The 20,422-nt window shown below is 43.5% G+C and overlaps 1 protein-coding gene across 8 annotated transcripts in view; it reads left to right on the top strand.

Annotated features, from left to right (window-relative positions):
• LOC311134228 (ephrin type-B receptor 2) overlaps positions 1-20,422 on the top strand; it is a 172,211-nt gene that overhangs the window by 69,318 nt on the left and 82,471 nt on the right. For all 8 annotated transcript variants that reach the window (XM_084167837.1, XM_084167840.1, XM_084167839.1 and 5 more), the window contains exon 3: positions 18,803-19,487. In XM_084167837.1, the coding sequence (XP_084023963.1) occupies positions 18,803-19,487 (685 nt within the window). The remainder of the gene's footprint in view (positions 1-18,802; positions 19,488-20,422) is intronic.

Here is a 20,422-nt window from a genome sequence, read left to right on the forward strand (position 1 = left end):
ACGGATTTAGGGTTGTACCTGGTAGGTTCGTTGATAATTTGTGTGAGATTGAGGGCATCTAGTTTAGATTGTAGGAACGCCGGGGTGTTAAGCATTTCCCAATTTAGGTCACCAAGCAGTACGAACTCTGAGGATAGATGGGGGGCAATCAATTCACATATGGTGTCCAGGGCACAGCTGGGGGCTGAGGGGGGTCTGTAGCAAGCGGCAACAGTGAGAGATTTATTTCTGGAAAGGTGGATTTTTAGAAGTAGAAGCTCAAACTGTTTGGGCACAGACCTGGATAGTATGATGGAGCTCTGCAGGCTATCTCTACAGTAGATTGCAACTCCACCCCCTTTGGCAGTTCTATCTAGACGGAAAATGTTATAGTTGGGGATGGAAATTTCAGAATTTTTGGTGGCCTTCCTAAGCCAGGATTCAGACACTGCTAGAACATCAGGGTTGGCGGAGTGTGCTAACGCAGTGAATAACTCAAACTTAGGAAGGAGGCTTCTGATATTTATGTGCAGAAAACCAAGACTTTTACGGTTACAGAAGTCAACAAATGATAGCTCCTGGGGAGTAGGAGTGATACTGGGGGCTGCAGGGCCTGGGTTAGCCTCTACATCACCAGAGGAACAGAGGAGGACTAGAATAAGGATACGACTAAAGGCTTTAAGAACTGGTCTTCTAGTGCGTTGGGTACATAGAATAAAGGGGGCAGTTCTCCGGGCGTTGTAGAAAAGATTCAGGGCATTATGTACAGAAAAGGATATGGAAGGATATGAGTACAGTTCAGGTAACCCTAAGCGTTGTGTAACAATGAAAGAGATAGCGTCATTGGAGGCATCGATTGAGCCGGTCTCGGCGTGTATGGGGGGGGGAACAAAGGAACTGTATGAGGCAGTTTGAGAGGGACTAGGGGTTCTACATTGAAATTGTATAATAAGAACTAACCCAAACAGCAATAGGCAAGGCATAATTGACATGGGAGAGAGGCATAAAGCAGTCACATGTGTTATTAGAGAGAGCTAAGACACAACTGGAAATAGCGATAACGTTTGGGCTAAGACTAAACAGAATAAACAGGACAGGGTACCGTGTAAAGGAACAGTCCAGCAGGCATCAGCTGTGCAGCTGAGTGATCATAAGGTCCAGTGAACAGCAATATGTGAGTCCGAGAGCAGTTCAAATTGGTGCTTCGGCACAGCTAGCAGGGAGCACAGTTGTGGTTTGCGTGTGCTAGTGGGCCGGGGGTGGCAGATGGATCTTCGTGGTCGTCGCAACGGGAAGCCTGTTGAAACCACATCAGACTATTTCGTCGGCAAACCAGTCGTGTTGGATCGGCGGGGCTCAGTGTCAACACTAGGAGGTCCCGTCCAGTTGACAGAGAGGTAGATAGCCGGGAGATGGGCCTGAGGCTAGCTCAAGGCTAACTGGTGCTTGCTATAGGGCAATGGTAATGGTAATCAGCCAGCAACAGGTTGAAGCTAGCTAGCTAGCTGGTTGTGATGATCCGGCGCTAGGGTCCAGTGATTCCGGCAGAAAGTCCAATAAGCTCTGGGTCGATAGCACGCTGGGTCGATAGCACGCTGTGCAGACTGGCCGACGAATTGTCCAGGCTAGAGCTAGAGCTGGCTGGTGGATAGTGTAGGCCACGGACAGTGGGGAAGACGCTAACGGTGACTAATAACAGGTAGCCATTCAGTTGCGGCTACACTAGAATCAGCTTACGATTCTTGATGAAAGTTATAAAGAAATAATAGAATCCTTTCCACGTTGGGTGAGGCGGGTTGCAGGAAAGTATATTTAGTTAAAGAATGAAAGTAAAAAAATTGAGAAATCTAGACAAAAACAAGAAACGGGATATTTACACAGGACGAAAAATAAACGCGACCGCACTGCTACGCCATCTTGGAACACAGTGGTGAGTTGCGAGGCATGAATCTATGTGTTATATTGGCTCCAGCAGTGTTTGATGCACAGTATTTCCACATGGTGCGCCAAGGCATTTGTTCTATCTAGCCATACACAAGCAGAGACCTCTCCGGGCCAGCTGAAACCAGAACCTCAGCCTCCTTCACTTCTTCCCCCACCACAGGATCCAGAATCCTCAGACTGGGTCCAAAACACAGAGAAATATGTTGCATACTTATTTGATGGTGCATTTCACAAAACCACTCTCTATTTTATTCAATTATTAATGCTTCCGTGGTTGGCATCAAGGGTGGTTTGAATTATACTTAATCATGCTGTTGTCTTTAAGCACGAAAAAAGGAAGACGAAGACGAATAAAGAGCCCAACAGTCCACTGGTGTAACTTCAAAGATTTCTGCAATAATTTAGCTCAACATCATCTCCGTCAACCTGAGGGCATGCTCTCTTCTCTGCTAATTTGAGAGAACAAAGAGGCCTGGCGTCTTCCTCTCCCCAGCTCTGGATTCAATCTAAACAGAACCAGCGCTGCCATTTCCCCATTAACGAGGTTGGGAATCTTACAGGCAGTTTGCATCACGTCTCCCATTCATATTTACAAAATGTAAGGTTTAGCAAAATAATCAGGAAAGTATATTTCATTATCTATGTAAATAAGAAGTTGGAACTTCAGACTTTAAAATCAAACATTTGAAAATGCCAGTGATGAAAAATCTGCCCTGTTTACTTTTATTAATCAGCATCAAAGTTTTAGGGGTTTCGATCCTCACATCAAAGTCAAATCCCAGGGTGTTATGTAGAAGTGTGCCCCTCACTTGTAAGCCTGTCTGAAGCTGCAAGAGTAGACAACTCTTGCGGTCAGTTTGCGATCTACAAATTATTTGTCATTATGTTCCGGCCGCCCGACCATCCGCTCACGAAGAAATCGGCCCGCGGCTGAATCTAGTTGATGATTCCTGCTATACGGAAACGCCTGGTGCCCAAAATGTATGACGTATCTTACACAGCGAGAGTTGAGTAGGGACGAACAGATTCGGTTCAGTCAGTCGTTCTATTTTGCCCTCCCCAGCTAGTTTATGCTTGTGGCTAGAAAATTCAGTGAGAATTTTAAACTTGTCTGCCGAAGTTAGGAACTTGGGAGTGTTCAGAATCATTCAGTTTTTATCAGAATACAAAAGTAATAAATGTGCTTTAGCCGTCACCCTTATATTAACTACACTATCTAGCAGTACTTCCCTCCAGGACAGCAGTGCTCAGCAATCGGGACTTGGGAGCGAAGGACACAACTGTGTTGTTGTGTTGCCGGCTTGCAGCACAGACTCTCCCAATTGAGCAGTAGACTGTATCACGGTGACATTCAGATGGTTACTACGAATATTAAAAGCAGGTGTTTCATGCCCTTCAAAAATCTGAGGGGGCACAAAGTATGTGAGGATGGCATAGTGGGGCTTTGCATTTTTTAAACACCTGAAACCACTTTTTCCTGCAATCTAGAGCCATAATCATGCTTAATTATAAGTAAATATATATACAGTACCAGTCAAAAGTTTGGACACACCTACTCATTCAAGGGTATTTCTTTATTTTTACTATTTTTTACATAGTAGAATAATAGTGAAGATATCAAAACTATGGAATAACACATATGGAATCATGTAGTAACGAAAAAAGTGTTAAACAAATCAAAATATATTTTATATTTGAGATTCTTCAAATAGCCACCCTTTGCCTTGATGACAGCTTTGCAAACCCTTGAATGTGTAGGTGTGTCCAAACTTTTGACTTATAGTGTACATATTTCTGCAGAAATAAGCATACCTCTTGAGCTGTCTGGATCATCCTGACTTGAGGTTATAAAAAATAAAAAAACAAAATGTGGTTCTCTGCATCTCTGAAAAATGGGTAAAAGATTGAAAGGATTTTGAGTCTTATTCAGTACATTTAGTTATTGCTAGTTATTGCTACCAACCTTGCCAGCAGGCATGCCGGCTAAGATAGTTAGACATGCTAGCTACTCTAACTTGATTGATAGCCTGAAATGGCTTCTTGGTAGCTAGTTATGAGGTTGGAAGATTGGGAACTTATCTGGGCTAGCTAAAGCCAACTTCATAAAATCGGCTAGAAGTATTACAGAAATATCAGAGGGGGCACGTGTGCATTTCTTGAAATATAATCAGGTGGGATGGGACAAATTGGCCGCTTTAGCTACCGCCAGCGAAGTGATACTGCTGCTCAGTGAAGCAACTTCAACTGCTGCCAAGTAGGAAGCAAGAGTGGGAAGCACCTCGATATAGCCAGCAGATCAGACTCGCTTGCTTATAGCTGCACTAGAGTCGGACAGCATTCCTGTGTATATTAAGAGACTGCGGAGTCGGCGCTAGATATGGCTCGGAAAACGTACCCTAATCCAGGGATGAGAAATGCGTTGTACTCCTAATTGTCCCATTATCCCAACTATTACATCGAGAAGATTGAACCACTGCTACACTGAACAAAAATATAAACGCAACATGTAAAGTGTTGGTCTCATGTTTCATGAGCTGAAATAAAAGATCCCAGAAATATTCCATACGCACGAAAGCTTATTTTTCTCAAATTCTGTGCACAGATTTGTTTACATCCCTGTTAGTGAGCATTTCTCCTTTGCCAAGATAATCTGTCCACCTGACAGGTGTGGCATATCAAGAAGCTGATTAAACAGCATGATCATTACACAGGTGCAACTTGTGCTGTGGACAATAAAAGGCCACTCTAAAATGTGCAGTTTTGTCACACAACACATACCACAGATGTCTCAAGTTTTGAGGGAGCATGCAATAGGCATGCTGACTGCAGAAATGTCCACCAGAGCTGTTGCCAGAGAATTGAATGTTCATTTCTATACCATAAGCCGCCTCCAACGTCGTTTTAGAGAATTTGGCAGTATGTCCAATGGCCTCACAACCACAGACCACGTGTAACCACGCCAGCCCAGGACCTCCACATCCGGCTTCTTCACCTGCGGGATCGTCTAAGACCAGCCACTCGGACAGCTGAAGAAACTGTGGATATGCACAACTAAAGAATTTCTGCACAAACTGTCAGAAACCGTCTCAGGGAAGCTCATCTGCTTGCTCGTCGTCCTCACCAGTCTTGACTTGACTTTAGTTTGGCATTGTAACCGACTTCAGTGAGCAAATGCTCACTTTCAATGGCCACTGGCACGTTGGAAAAGTGTGCTATTCATGGATGAATCCCGGTTTCAACTGTACCAGACAGATAGCAGACAGCGTGTATGGCGTCGTGTGGGCGAGCGGTTTGCTGATGGCAACGTTGTGAACAGAGTGCTCCATGGGGGCGGTGGGGTTATGGTATCGACAGGCATAAGCTACGGACAACAAACACAATTGCATTTTATCAATGGCAATTTGAATGCACAGAGACACTGTGATGAGATCCTGAGGCCCATTGTCGTGCTATTCATCTGCCGCCATCACCTCATATTTCAGCATGATAATGCACGGCCCCATGTCGCAAGGATCTGTACACAATTCCTGGAAGCTGAAAATGTCCCAGTTCTTTCATGGATGGAAATACTCACCAGACATGTCACCCATTGAGCATGACTGGTTTTCTGATCCACGCCCTTACTTTTTTTTAAAGGTATCTGTGACCAACAGATGTATATCTGTATTCCCAGTCATGTGAAATCCATAGATTAGGGCCTAATGAATTTATTTAAATTGACTGATTTCCTTATATGAAATGTAACTCAGTAACATTTTAGAAATTGTTGCATGTTGAGTTTATATTTTTGTTCAGTGTAGTTATTTTGGAAAAACTATCCTTTTCGTCCTCATGCTAGGTAGCGTAATCCACAGCAGCCATTTTGGAATAGCAGTGTCAGCCAATCTGCTCCTTTTGTTGTTCAACGCGACATGCCATTCCATAATGGCTGCTGTTGCTACTGCTAGCTAGCATGAGGAGTGAAACGTCTGTTTACTTAAAAATGTTGATCAATCTTCTCGGTGTAACAGTTGGGACAATTCGGAGTACAACACATTTTTCATCACTGGATTGAGGTGCGTTTTCTGAGCCATATCTCACAGTTAATATACAGACTGCTGTCCGACCCTAGTGCAGCTGTAAGGAAGCGGGTCGGATCTGCTGGCTACACCTTGATACAACATCATTGCACTGGTCATTCACACCGGCTTGTCATTACGTTAGTTAATTGGCATGTCAAGGTGACATCCAGATTCCAGATGGTGACCAATACTACAAGTTATTTCTCCCTTGCCCATCAAAATTAGCATCAGTGCCACGCTGCTGTTGTTGCCAGCTAGCCAGCATAAATTAGCTAGTTGGGAAGGGCTCATCAGGACTACTGACTGAACTGACTGAACCTAATCCATTCATTTCCACTCGACTCTCAGCTGTGTGACATACGTCATAAATTTGTTACCAGGCGTGCCTATAAATAAAGTTACCAGGCGTGCCTATATAGCCTCTCCCATGTAGCTAGCTAGCTAACATTAATGCTTTGCCTATTCCTCTCTGATTTAGAAGATACGGTTGCACAAACATGCTTATCTAGGCCTAAACCAGAACTGGTATCAGGCTGTATTAACTAGTTACGTTTGCTCTGACTCTTAGTACATTTAGCAAGCTAGCTAGCTAGCCAGCTATGTAGAAATTAGCATTAGTGGCTAACATAATTTTATTTTAACCACAACTTGCTTGTCACGATCGTTCATTAACGAGAAGGACCAAGGCGCAGCGTGATATGTATTCATATTTATTTACGTACTGAACACACGACAAAACAACAAACGAAACGTGAAGTCCAAGGTAGACAAAATAACATACCTCACACGGAACAAGATCCCACCACTGACTGGTGCCAAAAGGCTGCCTAAGTATGGTCCCCAATCAGAGACAACGAGCTACAGCTGCCTCTGATTGGGAACCACCCTGGCCAACATAGATCTAAACGATCTAGAAACTAAACATAGAAATAAACACAACACGAAATATACACACCCTGACTCAACAAATAACCGTCCCCTGAGTCAGGGCGTGACATTGCTAAGAAAAGACAAACTATCAGACAGTAGTTTGCAGACATTAACACACATAAACTAATAGTGTAATTATAGAATGCATCTATCTGACCATGCAGACTGCAGAGTGAATGGCAAGAAAGTGCTTGTGACTCCGTGGTTGAGCTACTGCTCTCTCCTTGAGTGACAGGGGTCAGGGCTTGGTGTGTGAAGGGGCATGCAGGAGGGAGAAAGACGACTCAAGTAGCAAATGGAGAAAACTATAAAAACTGACACGTGCCGGAGCTGCATTTCACATTTAACGAACCAAACATTGAAATACCATTATAGAAGGTAAAGTAAAAACCCAAACAGATACGTGCATCAATACCGGTACATAGTCAAATACGTTATACCACCCAGCCCTAATAGGGATACAAAATCGCTGGCACCATGACGCAGGCGGAGGCAGAGATGAAGTTCAGTTTAAGTCTTTATAGATTCAGGTAATGGAGATGATGCATGGAAGAGAATAATTGACAGTTGTTGACTTGAGACTTGGTTGGCTTTGTATGGAGTATGGTTGATCTAAAAGGAGACAAAGGTGCAAATAACAGGCAATAACAGCAATGACCATACAGTACCAGTCAAACGTTTGGACACACCTCCTCATTCTAGGGTTTTTCTTTATTTGTACTATTTTCTACATTGTAGAATAATAGTGAAGACATCAAAACTATGAAATAACACATATGGAATCATGTAGTAACCAAAAAATTGTGACAAGGTGGGGGGGGGGGGGGGGGGTCCATATTATGGCAAGAACAGAGATTCTTCAAATAGCCACCCTTTGCCTTGATGACAGCTTTGCACACTCTTGGCATTCTGTCAACCAGCTCCATGAGGTAGTCACCAGGAATGCATTTCAATTAACAGGTGTGCCTTCTTAAAAGTTAATTTGTGGAATTTATTTCATTCTTAATGCATTTGAGCCAAACAGTTGTGTTGTGACAAGGTAGGGGTGGTATACAGAAGATAGCCCTATTTGGTAAAATACCCAGTCCATATTATGGTAAGAACAGCTCAAATAAGCAAAGAGAAATGACAGTCCATCATTACTTTAAGACATGAAGGTCAGTCAATACCGAACATTTCAAGAACTTTGAAAGTTTCTTCAAGTGCAGTCGCTAAAACCATCAAGCGCTATGATGAAACTGGCTCTCATGAGGACCGCCACAGGAATGGAAGACCCAGAGTTACCTCTGCTGCAGAGGATAAGTTCATTAGAGTTACCAGCCTCAGAAATTGCAGCCCAAATAAATGCTTCACAGAGTTCAAGTAACAGACACATCTCAACATCAACTGTTCAGGGGAGACTGCGTGAATCAGGCCTTCATGGTTGAATTGCTGCAAAGAAACCACTACTAAAGGCCACCAATAAGAAGAAGAGGCTTGTTTGGGCCAAGAAACACGAGCAATGGACATTAGACCGGTGGAAATCTGTCCTTTCGTCTGATGAGTCCAAATGTGAGATTTTTGGTTCCAACCGCCGTGTCTTTGTGAGACGCAGAGTAGGTGAACGGATGGTCTCCGCATGTGTGGTTCCCACCGTGAAGCATGGAGGAGGAGGTGTGATGGTGCTTTGCTGGTGACACTGTCTGTGATTTATTTAGAATTCAAGGCACACTTAACCAGCATGGCTACCACAGCATTCTGCAGCGATACGCCATCCCATCTGGTTTGGCCTTAGTGGGATTATCATTTGTTTTTCAACAGGACAATGACCCAACACAGCTCCAGCCTGTATAAGGGCTATTTGACCAAGAAGGAGAGTGATGGAGTGCTGTGTCAGATGACCTGGGCTCCACAATCACCCTACCTCAACCCAATTGAGATGGTTTGGGATGAATTGGACTGCAGAGTGAAGGAAAAGCAACCAACAAGTGCTCAGCATATGTGGGAACTCCTTCAAGACTGTTGGAAAAGTATTCCAGGTGAAACTGGTTGAGAGAATGCCAAGAGTGTCCAAAGCTGTCATCAAGGCAAAGGGTGGCTACTTTGAAGAATAAAAAATCAAAAATATATTTTGATTTGTTTAACACTTTTTTGGTTACTACATGATTCCATATGTGTTATTTCATAGTTTTAATGTCTTCACTATTATTCTACAATGTAGAAAATAGTTTTTAAAAAAGAAAATAAAACTTCAATGAGTAGTTGTGTCCAAACTTTTGACTGGTACTGTATATGAATCGGCTGTTAATGACAATAAGCAAATGCAAGAAGCATATAAATTGGTAGTTGTTCATAAATATAGCAGTAGTTAACAGTGAATTGCCAGAAAGGGGGTGCAATAGCATGTGGCATGGTAGGCCGGAGCTATACTATAGCAGGCTAATTTAGAAATGGGTACATGCATGGCAAACAAATAAATATAAAGCTAACAAAAGTAACAAGCATAGCCTTAAAGCAGGCCTACCTCACGTAAGGCAATGCACAAGAAGTGCAAAACTTATTAACATTTGGCCATTGACACTACAAGTACCAAATAGAACAGCTTAGTAGACTCAAAGTGGCTGTTTGACTGAGCTGTTTACATTTCACATACAATATCATCTCCACAAAACAAACAATGGTGAGAGAGTCCTCTTTAATAAGATGAAAGACTTCTACTCAAATATCAATGAAGCAAACTGGTGGTTGTTGTTTGTCGTGCTCAACTACTCAGCTCTGTCTGGGTGAAGGACCCAGATTGAAAGGAGGCGCCCTCGAACCTTCCCGTATAAATACCTTGCCATAGAGTTACTGTATATATAGGGTACACCTGCCACAATTGCCCTCCATCCTCCCGTGATCATAGAGATGGGTAGAGGGCACACCTGCCACAGTGATGTGGAAAGCACAACTTCCACATCACCGAGCAGGAAATTCTGTACAACAATTAAAAACCAACTGGCAGCTCCTTTTGGCTTTACTAGTATAAATCATCAACAATCATCAGACAACCAGTAATAAATACCCAGATAGTGGCTTGCTTTACTCAGACAATCATAAATACTTAGGAGTCCTAAATTCGCTGAGGAAGATGGTCCTCCCATTCCTCCTCTGAGGAGCCTCCACTGGCTCAGAACTGTTGACTCAACTCAATAGGGGGCCTGTCACGAACCTGTGTGTCTTATGTTCTGTTTGAGGTGTTCCCCTCATTAAACGGTAACTGTTATTGTCTGTTAGTTGTGCCATTTTAGCTAAACATTTACATTTACATTTACATCATTTAGCAGAGCGACTTACAAATTGGTGCATTCAACTTATGATAGCCAGTGGGACAACCACTTTTTTATGTATTTATAAAATGATTACTTTTATACTATTCCAGGTATTCCTTAAAGAGGTAGGGTTTCAAGTGTCTTCGGAAGGTGGTCAGTGACTCCGCTGTCCTGGCGTCGTGGGGGAGCTTGTTCCACCATTGGGGTGCCAGAGCAGCGAATAGCTTTGACTGGGCTGAGCGGGAACTGTGCTTCCGTAGAGGTAAGGGGGCTAGCAGGCCAGAGGTGGATGAATGTAGTGCCCTCGTTTGGGTGTAGGGTCTGATCAGAGCCTGAAGGTAAGGAGGTGCTGTTCCCCTCACAGCTCCGTAGGCAAGCACCATGGTCTTGTAGTAGATGCAAGCCTCAACTGGAAGCCAGTGGAGTGTGCGGAGGAGCGGGGTGACATGAGAGAACTTGGGAAGGTTGAACACCAGACGGGCTGCAGCGTTCTGGATAAGTTGTTCAGGTTTAATGGCACAGGCAGGGAGCCCAGCCAACAGCGAGTTGCAGTAATCCAGACGGGAGATGACAAGTGCCTGGATTAGGACCTGTGCCGCTTTCTGTGTAAGGTAGGGTTGTACTTTGCGAATGTTGTAGAGCATGAATCTGCAGGATCGGGTCACCGCTTTGATGTTAGCGGAGAACGACAGGGTGTTGTCCAGGGTCACGCCAAGGTTCTTTGCACTCTGGGAGGAGGACACAATGGAGTTGTTAACCGTGATGGCGAGATCATGGAGCGGGCAGTCCTTCCCCGGGAGGAAGAGCAGCTCAGTCTTGCCGAGGTTCAGCTTGAGGTGGTGATCCAACATCCACACTGATATGTCTGCCAGACATGCAGAGATGCGATTCACTACCTGGTTATCAGAAGGGGGAAAGGAGAAAAATTAATTGTGTGTCGTCTGCATAGCAATGATAGGAGAGACCATGTGAGGATATGACAGAGCCAAGTGACTTGGTGTATAGAGAGAATAGGAGAGGGCCTAGAACTGAGCCCTGGGGGACACCAGTGGTGAGAGCACGTGGTGCGGAGACAGATTCTCGCCACGCCACCTGGTATGAGCGACCTGTCAGGTAGGACGCAATCCAAGAGTGAGCAGCGCCGTAGATGCCCAACTCGGAGAGGGTGGAGAGGAGGATCTGATGGCTCACAGTATCAAAGGAAGCGGATAGGTCTAGAAGGATAAGAGCAAAGGAGAGAGAGTTAGCTTTAGCAGTGCAGAGAGCCTCCGTGACACAGAGAAGAGCAGTCTCAGTTGAATGACCAGTCTTGAAACCTGACTGGTTTGGATTAAGAAGGTCATTCTGAGAGAGATAGCAGGAGAGTTGGCTAGAGACGGCACGCTCAAGAGTTTTGGAGAGAAAAGAAAGAAGGGATACTGGTCTGTAGTTGTTGACATCGGAGGGATCGAGTGTAGGTTTTTTGAGGAGGGGTGCAACTCTCGCTCTCTTGAAGACGGAAGGTGTTACTACAATATACTACAGTCATGTCTGAAAAACCACTACAGTATATAGTACAGTATACTAGTCATGTTCGCAAAAATTCTACAGTGAAAGCTACAGTATACTAGTCAAAAACATTAGTGAATACTATAGTATACTACAGTCGTCCACAAAATCACTACAGTGAATATTACAGTAAAGTCTGTAAAAAAAACTACAGTGAACACTGTAGTATATACAGTTATTTTAGACCATAGACAGTATACTATAGTATCCCATGTGGGTTAGCTTTAAATGTCTAACATGTTTGATGTTTCAACTAGGACCACAATGGAAATAAATGTTTTACTTTGTTGTTCTCGACACATTTCTAAATGCATTGTATCTACATTTGTGATTATGTTGTGTTTTTAAATAGTCAAATAAAAATCAATCAAGGGATACTGCAGTGTGGAGTATAGTATTCGAAGATATACTACAACATTCTATAGCCCTCAACTCTGGACCTCGAAGCTTGTTCCACTGCTTTTTTTCCCATTGTTCCCCTGTAATCAGGGACTGATTTAGACCTGGGACCCCAGGTGGGTGAAATTAATTATCAGGTAGACTAGAAAACCAGCAGCCTCCAAACCACATAGGGTAAGAGTTGAATAACCCTGTTCTATAGTAAGCGCTACACGATAGAGGGGGAACCTCAGAGGAAGTCCTTGGCATGACCTCCCCAAGGACAGCACATTCAAATCAAAACAGCATTGACAAAGCTAGCATCTAGCAGTAAAGCTAGCTAGCAGTCCAATCGATCGAAAAATTCTAAAGTAAGCACTACGTGATTGAGGGATACTACATTGTGTAGTATAGTATTCTACAGTATACTACAAAATACACTATATATACAAAAGTATGTGGACACCCCTTCAAATTAGTGGATTCGGCTATTTCAGCCACACCTGTTGCTGACAGGTGTATAAAATCGAGCACACAGCCATGCAATCTCCATAGACAAACATTGGCAGTAGAATGGCCTTACTGAAGAGCTCAGTGACTTTCAACGTGGTACCGTCATAGGATGCCACCTTTTCAACAAATCAGTTCGTCAAATTTCTGCCCTGCTAGAGCTGCCCCGGTCAGCTGTAAGTACTGATATTGTGAAGTGGAAACATCTAGGAGCAACAACATCTCAGCCGCGAAGTGGTAGGCCACACAAGCTCACAAAACAGGACCGCCGAGTGCTGTAGCACGTAGCGCAGAAAAATCGTCTGTCCTCGGTTGCAACACTCACTAACGAGTTTCAAACTGCCTCTGAAATCAACGTCACATTCTACAGTATACTACAAAAGTCTATAGTAAGCACTACGCGATCAATGTATACTACAGTGTAGAATATAGGATTCTACAATATACTACAGTTTACTACAGAATTATATAGTAAGTACTATAGTATTCTATAGTAAACTGTATATATATATTTTTTTATGTGGGTAGTATAATCTGCAGGCAGTTGCAAATGAATGTAGTCATTGCACTAAAAACACCCAGACACATTCTGGGTATATATTAAGGACTAATGATGTGGTCTGTAAGCACAAGTAAGGAAATGCTCTGTGTGACTTCAGGACATAAAACCGGATAGTCGAGGTAAAGGCATGTGTGTAGGCCACAGCACATTCTAGCCCTAGGTGTAGTACTTTCATTTAATATTCTGCTTTAGCAATGAAAAATGTATTTCATTTTATGCCAACTTGTGACTTGATTCAGATTAATAAGACATTATTATGTAAGGTTGATTAATTTGGCACTAGTTAAAATCTACCTCTAAGAGACGTTTGAGGGATCTATAGATCTGTACGTTCTCTATAGTTGGCTGGAATGAACTCAGTGACTGGGGAATATAGATGTCTTATATAAGATGCATTATTCCATATTCATGTCAGTTCACAACATTTTAGAGCAACATCCGCTGAAGTTCTCAGGGAAGGTTTTTGGGCTAATATCAAGTCTTGAATACCAAACACCACATAAGGCTGTGCATAATTAGTGTCACAGCAATTTAAATCTTTTGTATTGTAACTTACAATACGTTTCACGATGAGACTTTGACCCAAATATGTGTCTGAGTCAATCACAAGTGCATTCAAATGCAGGTTTCGTAATTTAAAGAGTTCATACAGCATAAAAAAAGTCTGGTTATGAAAGAGCCTGGTTATAACTTTGCATATAGCATTTCCTTCCCTAAATGGTAATTTGTTAGAGCATATTAGTGTATGGAACTCATTGTAGAATAGAGTTACTCCTAATTTAGTATGACTGTCAATTAAAGTGGGTCTGTAAAACTATATTCCGCTTTTTTAGAATCATCATGGACGAAAACATCTTTGTGTGGTTATGATTTTATGTGAGCACTGCACTGACAATCCGGGTTGTCAACTTGGCATATATTCTATTGTCATGTTGATTTACTCCAAAGGAAAAATGTGAACATAATCCTCATATAGATTGGTGGAAGCAGGTTAAAGAGGCAATAGGAAGCTTGCTTGTCTAACTTCACATGTTGTACATTACGAGTAGACAGTGGTAATTGAAGTTGACTGCATCAGACAGTTCTACTTATGTATCCCTGTGTGTGTCTCTCTCTGTGCTCTCCATGTGGCGGGGACTCCTACAGTACTTGGCCTGTTTTGTTCCCCTCTTTGTAACTCAATGCAGAGACTGGGTGTCATTTGTCCCCTGTCCCCTTAGGGCACAGCACACTTACTCTGACAGATTTCCCACAACTGTAAATTGGACAACTCAGCCCCAAGAGATTTCCATCAGCTTCTTTCTCCTTTGTGTGAATTATTTATTTACTTGTGTCAGTGATGGAGTGCTGGAATGTTTTGTATGTGTATAGCTCTCTGATGCTCCAGCCACCCCAGGTCGATCCTCACACTGTAATGATAAGACGTGAGAACTGAAGTACACATTTCATGTTGTGTCATACATGCCACTGTGGCCTTTGAATGATTTAAACTGTCTCAGGAGAAAATTACAGCTCACCCTGCCAGCCCATTCCACCACAGAAAGGAGGTTCAGTTAGACACAGAAGTCCATCCTAGAGACCAGATAGACTCTATTTCTGATAGTCTCATGTAGCAAAAAGCTGCCTTTGGTGATAGTTTCTGCTTTGGAGGTAGTGTCCTCTATGACCCTGACAGTGTGTTCCGCTTGGCTTTACAGATAAAGCAGAGACACATTGTCAGGGAGACTTATAGATTGCAGGTCAGCTGAACGTTCACTCCCTCCTGGAGTGGCTAGCAGCCCTGTGAGGTATTGATCGCGAACCTCATTCTCAGAGACCATTATGCTCTATCACTTCATATAGTTACAGTAAGCGGCTGGTGGGTGGCAGTCGCTATTGTGTACTTTTCCAAACTCCATACTCAGTAGAACTTCAAATCAAAGTTTATTGGTGGCGTACACAGTTTAGCAGATGTTAAGGTGGGTTCAGCGAAATACTTATGTACTTCATAGCTTATACAGACCACATTCATGGAATTATAAGGCCATTTATCATGAATTGAAAGGTCATATATCAACACATTTTAGCTGGTGAGATCTACTGGAAGTGTCACCATGCAGCATAATACACTTGGGATAGGAATGTGAGTCAAGTGGATAAGTGGTGTTCAAACTCATTCATTTAGCTGTAATTAGAAGATGGCTGACAATTGCCTCACCCACTGTACATCCCGTTCCCACTCAGTAGAGCGGTGCAGCAGGGTGCACAGTGCTCTGCACCGCTAGCGCCCTGTTGGCTGTCTTTATATTTGGGTACGACCCTCAAAGCCATAGCTGCGACCCCAGACACTTTGACGCCCCACTTATGATGGTCCTCTTTATGTTTTGGTGCCATCATCTGAGCCGATGACAGACCATTAGAAGGACCTCCTTTATGTGAACACAGAACCTTGAAGAGAGCAACTCCTCTGGCATGTTGTTGATTGCAAGCGCTCACTTGTTCTGTCTCAGTCTGCGAGCTCTTTATGTCCATAGATCAGCCACAGGCAACTGGCCCCCCTTTTGTAGGCCCACGGATCAATTTCCCAAAAATAAATACAATAATATATTTTTTTTGGAGGGGGGGGGGACTCAGTCAGGGTCTCAACTTACTGTTGAGAGTTAGAATTGTAAAATGCCATTTTGAATTTAAAAATGTGGTTGTGCATCAGCAGTTTTTCTCTTGTTATGTCAGTCACTGACAGTCACTCAATTAGCCCATGTCAGCAAAAAAATTTTTGAGTGGCAAGTTAGTCTAGTGGCCAGCTATCTAAACTTGTAGTAATCATGGTCAAACACAATTTTGTTTAGGGCCCCCAAGAATGTATTAGATTGTTGAATACATTGTACAGTAGGGCTGGGACAATACCAATATCGCAATATGTATTTCCATGGCAAAAAATAAAACATGACTCTTTGATCCTTTAAAAACATGCTGTATGTAAAATATTGTGTGCTATAGCTTTGAAAATAAATAAATGTGACTCTGGATGACAACATAATGAGGTTTGTTTCCAACATTAGGGCTGTTTTCCTAAAGAAGTAAAAAAGACGCTTTGTATTTTGTTTCCTTGCCACGATACTAACGAGTATCGCAATACAGTTATCGTCCCGGCCCTACTGTACTGTACAGTATCTTCTGCTTTATAGCATCCTGCTACCTAGTCTACATCCAGTCAAGATACTCTACATGGTGGTCGTGATGGATCCCCCACTCAATAGATCTGGACTCACATAAACAAGTCTGTGTGTCCTGGAGTGGAAAAAAACGATCTCAAAAGAGAGAGAGTTAGTGTTGTAATTCTCAGCCTCCACCACCAACTCCACCACCTTACCTAACACATGACTGCCCTGCAGCTGCATTCCCACTCTAGTACTGGGGGGAAAGCTGTGAAAATGAAGACGTTTCTTCTTATTTCACACTCAGCGCTTGATCGCTGGCGTCTTGTTATGTCCCATTTGCTTCCCTCCACTGGCTCTGATGAAAGCAGGGCAGCAAAGCTGTGACAGGACTAAAAGGGGCCCTCCATCAAAACACATTTGTTTGGGGTCTTTTTAGCCTGGCCCTACCCCACCTCCCTTCCCCTTTCTCCCTTCCCCAAGTCTCTATCTCTCATTAGTGGCTACCCCCACTCCCAACCCCAGTTCACTTTATTTCAGTTTGATGGGCCGATGCTTGAGACTCAGAACAAGAGGACGTCACACTCTGTCCTTTCCTGTTTAATCGGTCCACGACCTCTGTCTGAAAAGAGCGTCACTCTGTGAAGGGAGGTGGAAAGGTCAATGGCTGCCCATGACCCTGGATGGCTGTGTCCATTTGAATAGGTGGAGAAGTGGGCCAACCAACAGATTTACCCCAGGATATCTCCAACCCATCAATCAACAGTAACATTCATACACTTGTCAACATTAACATTCATACACTTATTAATGTGTTGCTTTTATTGCACATTAATGGACCATATCTATTGCATTCTGTGAATTATTAAGGATTTGTAGATGTGTGTCCTCAAAATGAAGACATATAGCTACCATCTGGTTGAATCACATCCAAGGCCTCTTTAATCGTTGTCTGCAAACACAGTCTTACAAGTTTTAATCATACTTGTCTCCTTCAAATCCCTCCAGTTACTAAAGGTTTTACATCTAACAACTGTTATTAATGAACTGTACATATTTGGCATGATGTCTGTCTGTAGAGAATAATTGGGACACGGGAATAAAGCAGTAAAGCTCTAATTAGTCTGTGAGTGTTTGATAGAACGTGGGTCTTAAACATGAGGGCTGACTGTCTCCTCCTTACCCGTCAAAACTCTGTCAAAATCCTTGTTAAGTGGGCACTAATTTGTGAAATTATGTCAGCTGTGAAGTGGAGAGTGAAGGGGGGAGGGGTGAGAGAGTTAGGGGTAGAGGCAGCACGGGGTGCAGCTGGCTGGTGTGAAAGGGCTTTGGGGTTAAGAAAATACTTTACTCAGATGAACTGGTCAGGTCAAGGTCACGGTGTAACAGCAGAGGTTGCATATAGACACACTACTAGTAGAATCTGTTGTCTAGGTGTGTGTGTGTGTGTGTGTGTGTGTGTGTATGTGTGTGCGTGTGTGTGTGGGCGTTTGTGTGTGTGCGTGTGTGTGTGGGCGTTTGTGTGCGTGTATGTGCGTGTGTTGTGTGTGTGTACTGAAATGAAAAGTATCCCAAGCACAGAAACTCAAATCTGCTCTCCCTTTGCAGATAATTACCTGTGTAATGTGATTACCCCAGTTCTGTTTTATTGGAGTGTGACTCAGATTAGGGTTACATTCATGTCATGCATGCGTTTCGTTACAATGACTGACCTGTTTGATTTACAGTAACTGATGTGTTGGTGATGGACTAATTTAGAGATTTGCCCATTCTAGTATTCAATAACATGTTGTAATTCAAAAACAGGAAAATTAGGTGCATTGCCAATGCCCTGGAGAAAAAGTTTTTTCTCAGTATTTAGACAAGGGGATTGTTTTCCCAGTATTTGCTACCCTTGAAGAGCTTCCTACGGCGACGTTATGCAAATAGTTTCATTTTTTTCTCATTGACCAGAGGACAGAGAGGAGGCTGCACTACAAACCCTTGCTGGCAGTATAAAGAGCAGAGTTTAACACCTGTTCCTTTCCTAGATAAATAATGCATGGTCCTGTCCCAGAGCAGAGCAGAGGAAAAAAACAGGCCAGGTTCACACAGGGAGCCAAGTGGGGTCTCCAGCGGGCACTGACAGATGCCAACCCCCCTAACTCTGTGTGAGCATTACAATGCCAGGGATCAGATTATACCCTGCCCATATTATACCCTCCCCATCTCCTGCCGTTTAATTTCAGCCCTGACTGGGAGCACTGCTGCTGGGAATGGCCCTGTCTTTATATGTGGAGTATGATTAGGTGGTAGTGTAGCCATGATGCTGAGTACACAATTGCCCTTGGGTAATATGTGTGAGGTACTGTAGAGGTAAAGAATTGGAGGGATAGATGTGTTACTAAACCAAAATATATATGGTCAGCATGTGGTCAACACAAGGACAGAATAACCCTTTACCTCTGTGTCCTTTTTTCACAGTGGGAGGAGGTGAGTGGATACGATGAGAACATGAACACCATTCGCACCTACCAGGTGTGCAACGTGTTCGACAACAACCAGAACAACTGGGTCCGCACCAAGTACATTCGGCGCCGGGGTGCACAGCGGATTCATGTGGAAATGAAGTTCTCTGTGCGAGACTGCAGCTCCATCCCCAACGTGCCCGGATCCTGTAAAGAGACTTTTAACCTGTACTACTATGAGTCAGACTCGGACACGGCCAACAAGGTGTCCCCGCCATGGATGGAGAACCCCTGGATCAAGGTGGACACCATCGCGGCCGATGAGAGCTTCTCCCAGGTGGACCTGGGCGGCCGGGTGATGAAGATCAACACAGAGGTGCGGAGCTTCGGCCCCGTGTCCAAACACGGATTCTACCTGGCCTTCCAGGACTACGGCGGCTGCATGTCGCTCATTGCCGTGCGCGTCTTCTACAGGAAGTGTTCCCGCGTCATCCAGAACGGAGCCATGTTTCAGGAGACTCTGTCTGGGGCGGAGAGCACCTCTCTGGTGGCAGCGCGGGGTGTGTGTATCCCCAACGGCGAGGAGGTGGACGTGCCCATCAAACTGTACTGCAACGGGGATGGGGAGTGGATGGTGCCCATCGGGCGCTGCATGTGCAAGGCTGGCCATGAGGCTGTAGAGAACGGGACTGTGTGTAGAGGTAAGGGCCACCCTCATCCCTCTCTCTTCAACTCTGTTAGCCAGACTAGAAGAAAACGCTAACCTTACAGAGCCGGTCAGCTGTACATTCATAACAGAGTAATCCAGACAGCAGAGCATACATACGGTACTTAGTACCATACCTGTCTGCATACTGCACTTCTTGCTGTTCTAGGGATCAGGTTATTCCATATGAACAGACAGTCTACGTAAACAGGAGGATGGGATCATCACACATCACATTGGATAGTACACTTTGGCTCTACGGTCATATTTTCATATGAATGATCACTCCTAAGCTTTTCCAGTAATAAACTGGTGAATATTACTTCACATATGTAACAGATGTGCTTTGGGTTATACAGTATATATGGCAGAAGATGTATTTTTTGTTGAGGTGGGCAGATATAGAACATGCCTAGTCAATTTCTAAAGCACTTTAAAGGAAGAGGACTTTCAGGTCACAGGTGTTTGGACTCCAGTCACATAGGTCTGTCATAGCTGGAAGAGATTTTTTTCAGAAAGTTATTTATTACTTCATTACACGGTGTAATGGATGTAATCTTACACATTCAAATCCACATAAAGTGCCTTGTAAAAGTATTCATCCCCCTTGGCGTTTTTCCTATTTTGTTGCATTACAACCTGTAATTTAAATAGATTTCTATTGGGATTTCATGTAATGGACATACACAAAATAGTCAAAATTGGTGAAGTGAAATGAAAAAAATTACTTGTTTCAAAAATTTCTAAAAAATTGATTACGGAAAAGTGGTGCGTGCATATGTATTCACCCCCTTTGCTATGAAGCCCCTAATTAAGATCTGGTGCAACCAAGTCCACCTGTGTGCAATCTAAGTGTCACATGATCTGTCACATGATCTCAGGATATATACACCTGTTCTGATAGGCCCCAGAGTCTGAAACACCACTAAG

This window comes from Coregonus lavaretus, assembly GCF_964263955.1.
Source record: "Coregonus lavaretus genome assembly, chromosome: 8".
Lineage (NCBI taxonomy): Eukaryota > Metazoa > Chordata > Actinopteri > Salmoniformes > Salmonidae > Coregonus > Coregonus lavaretus.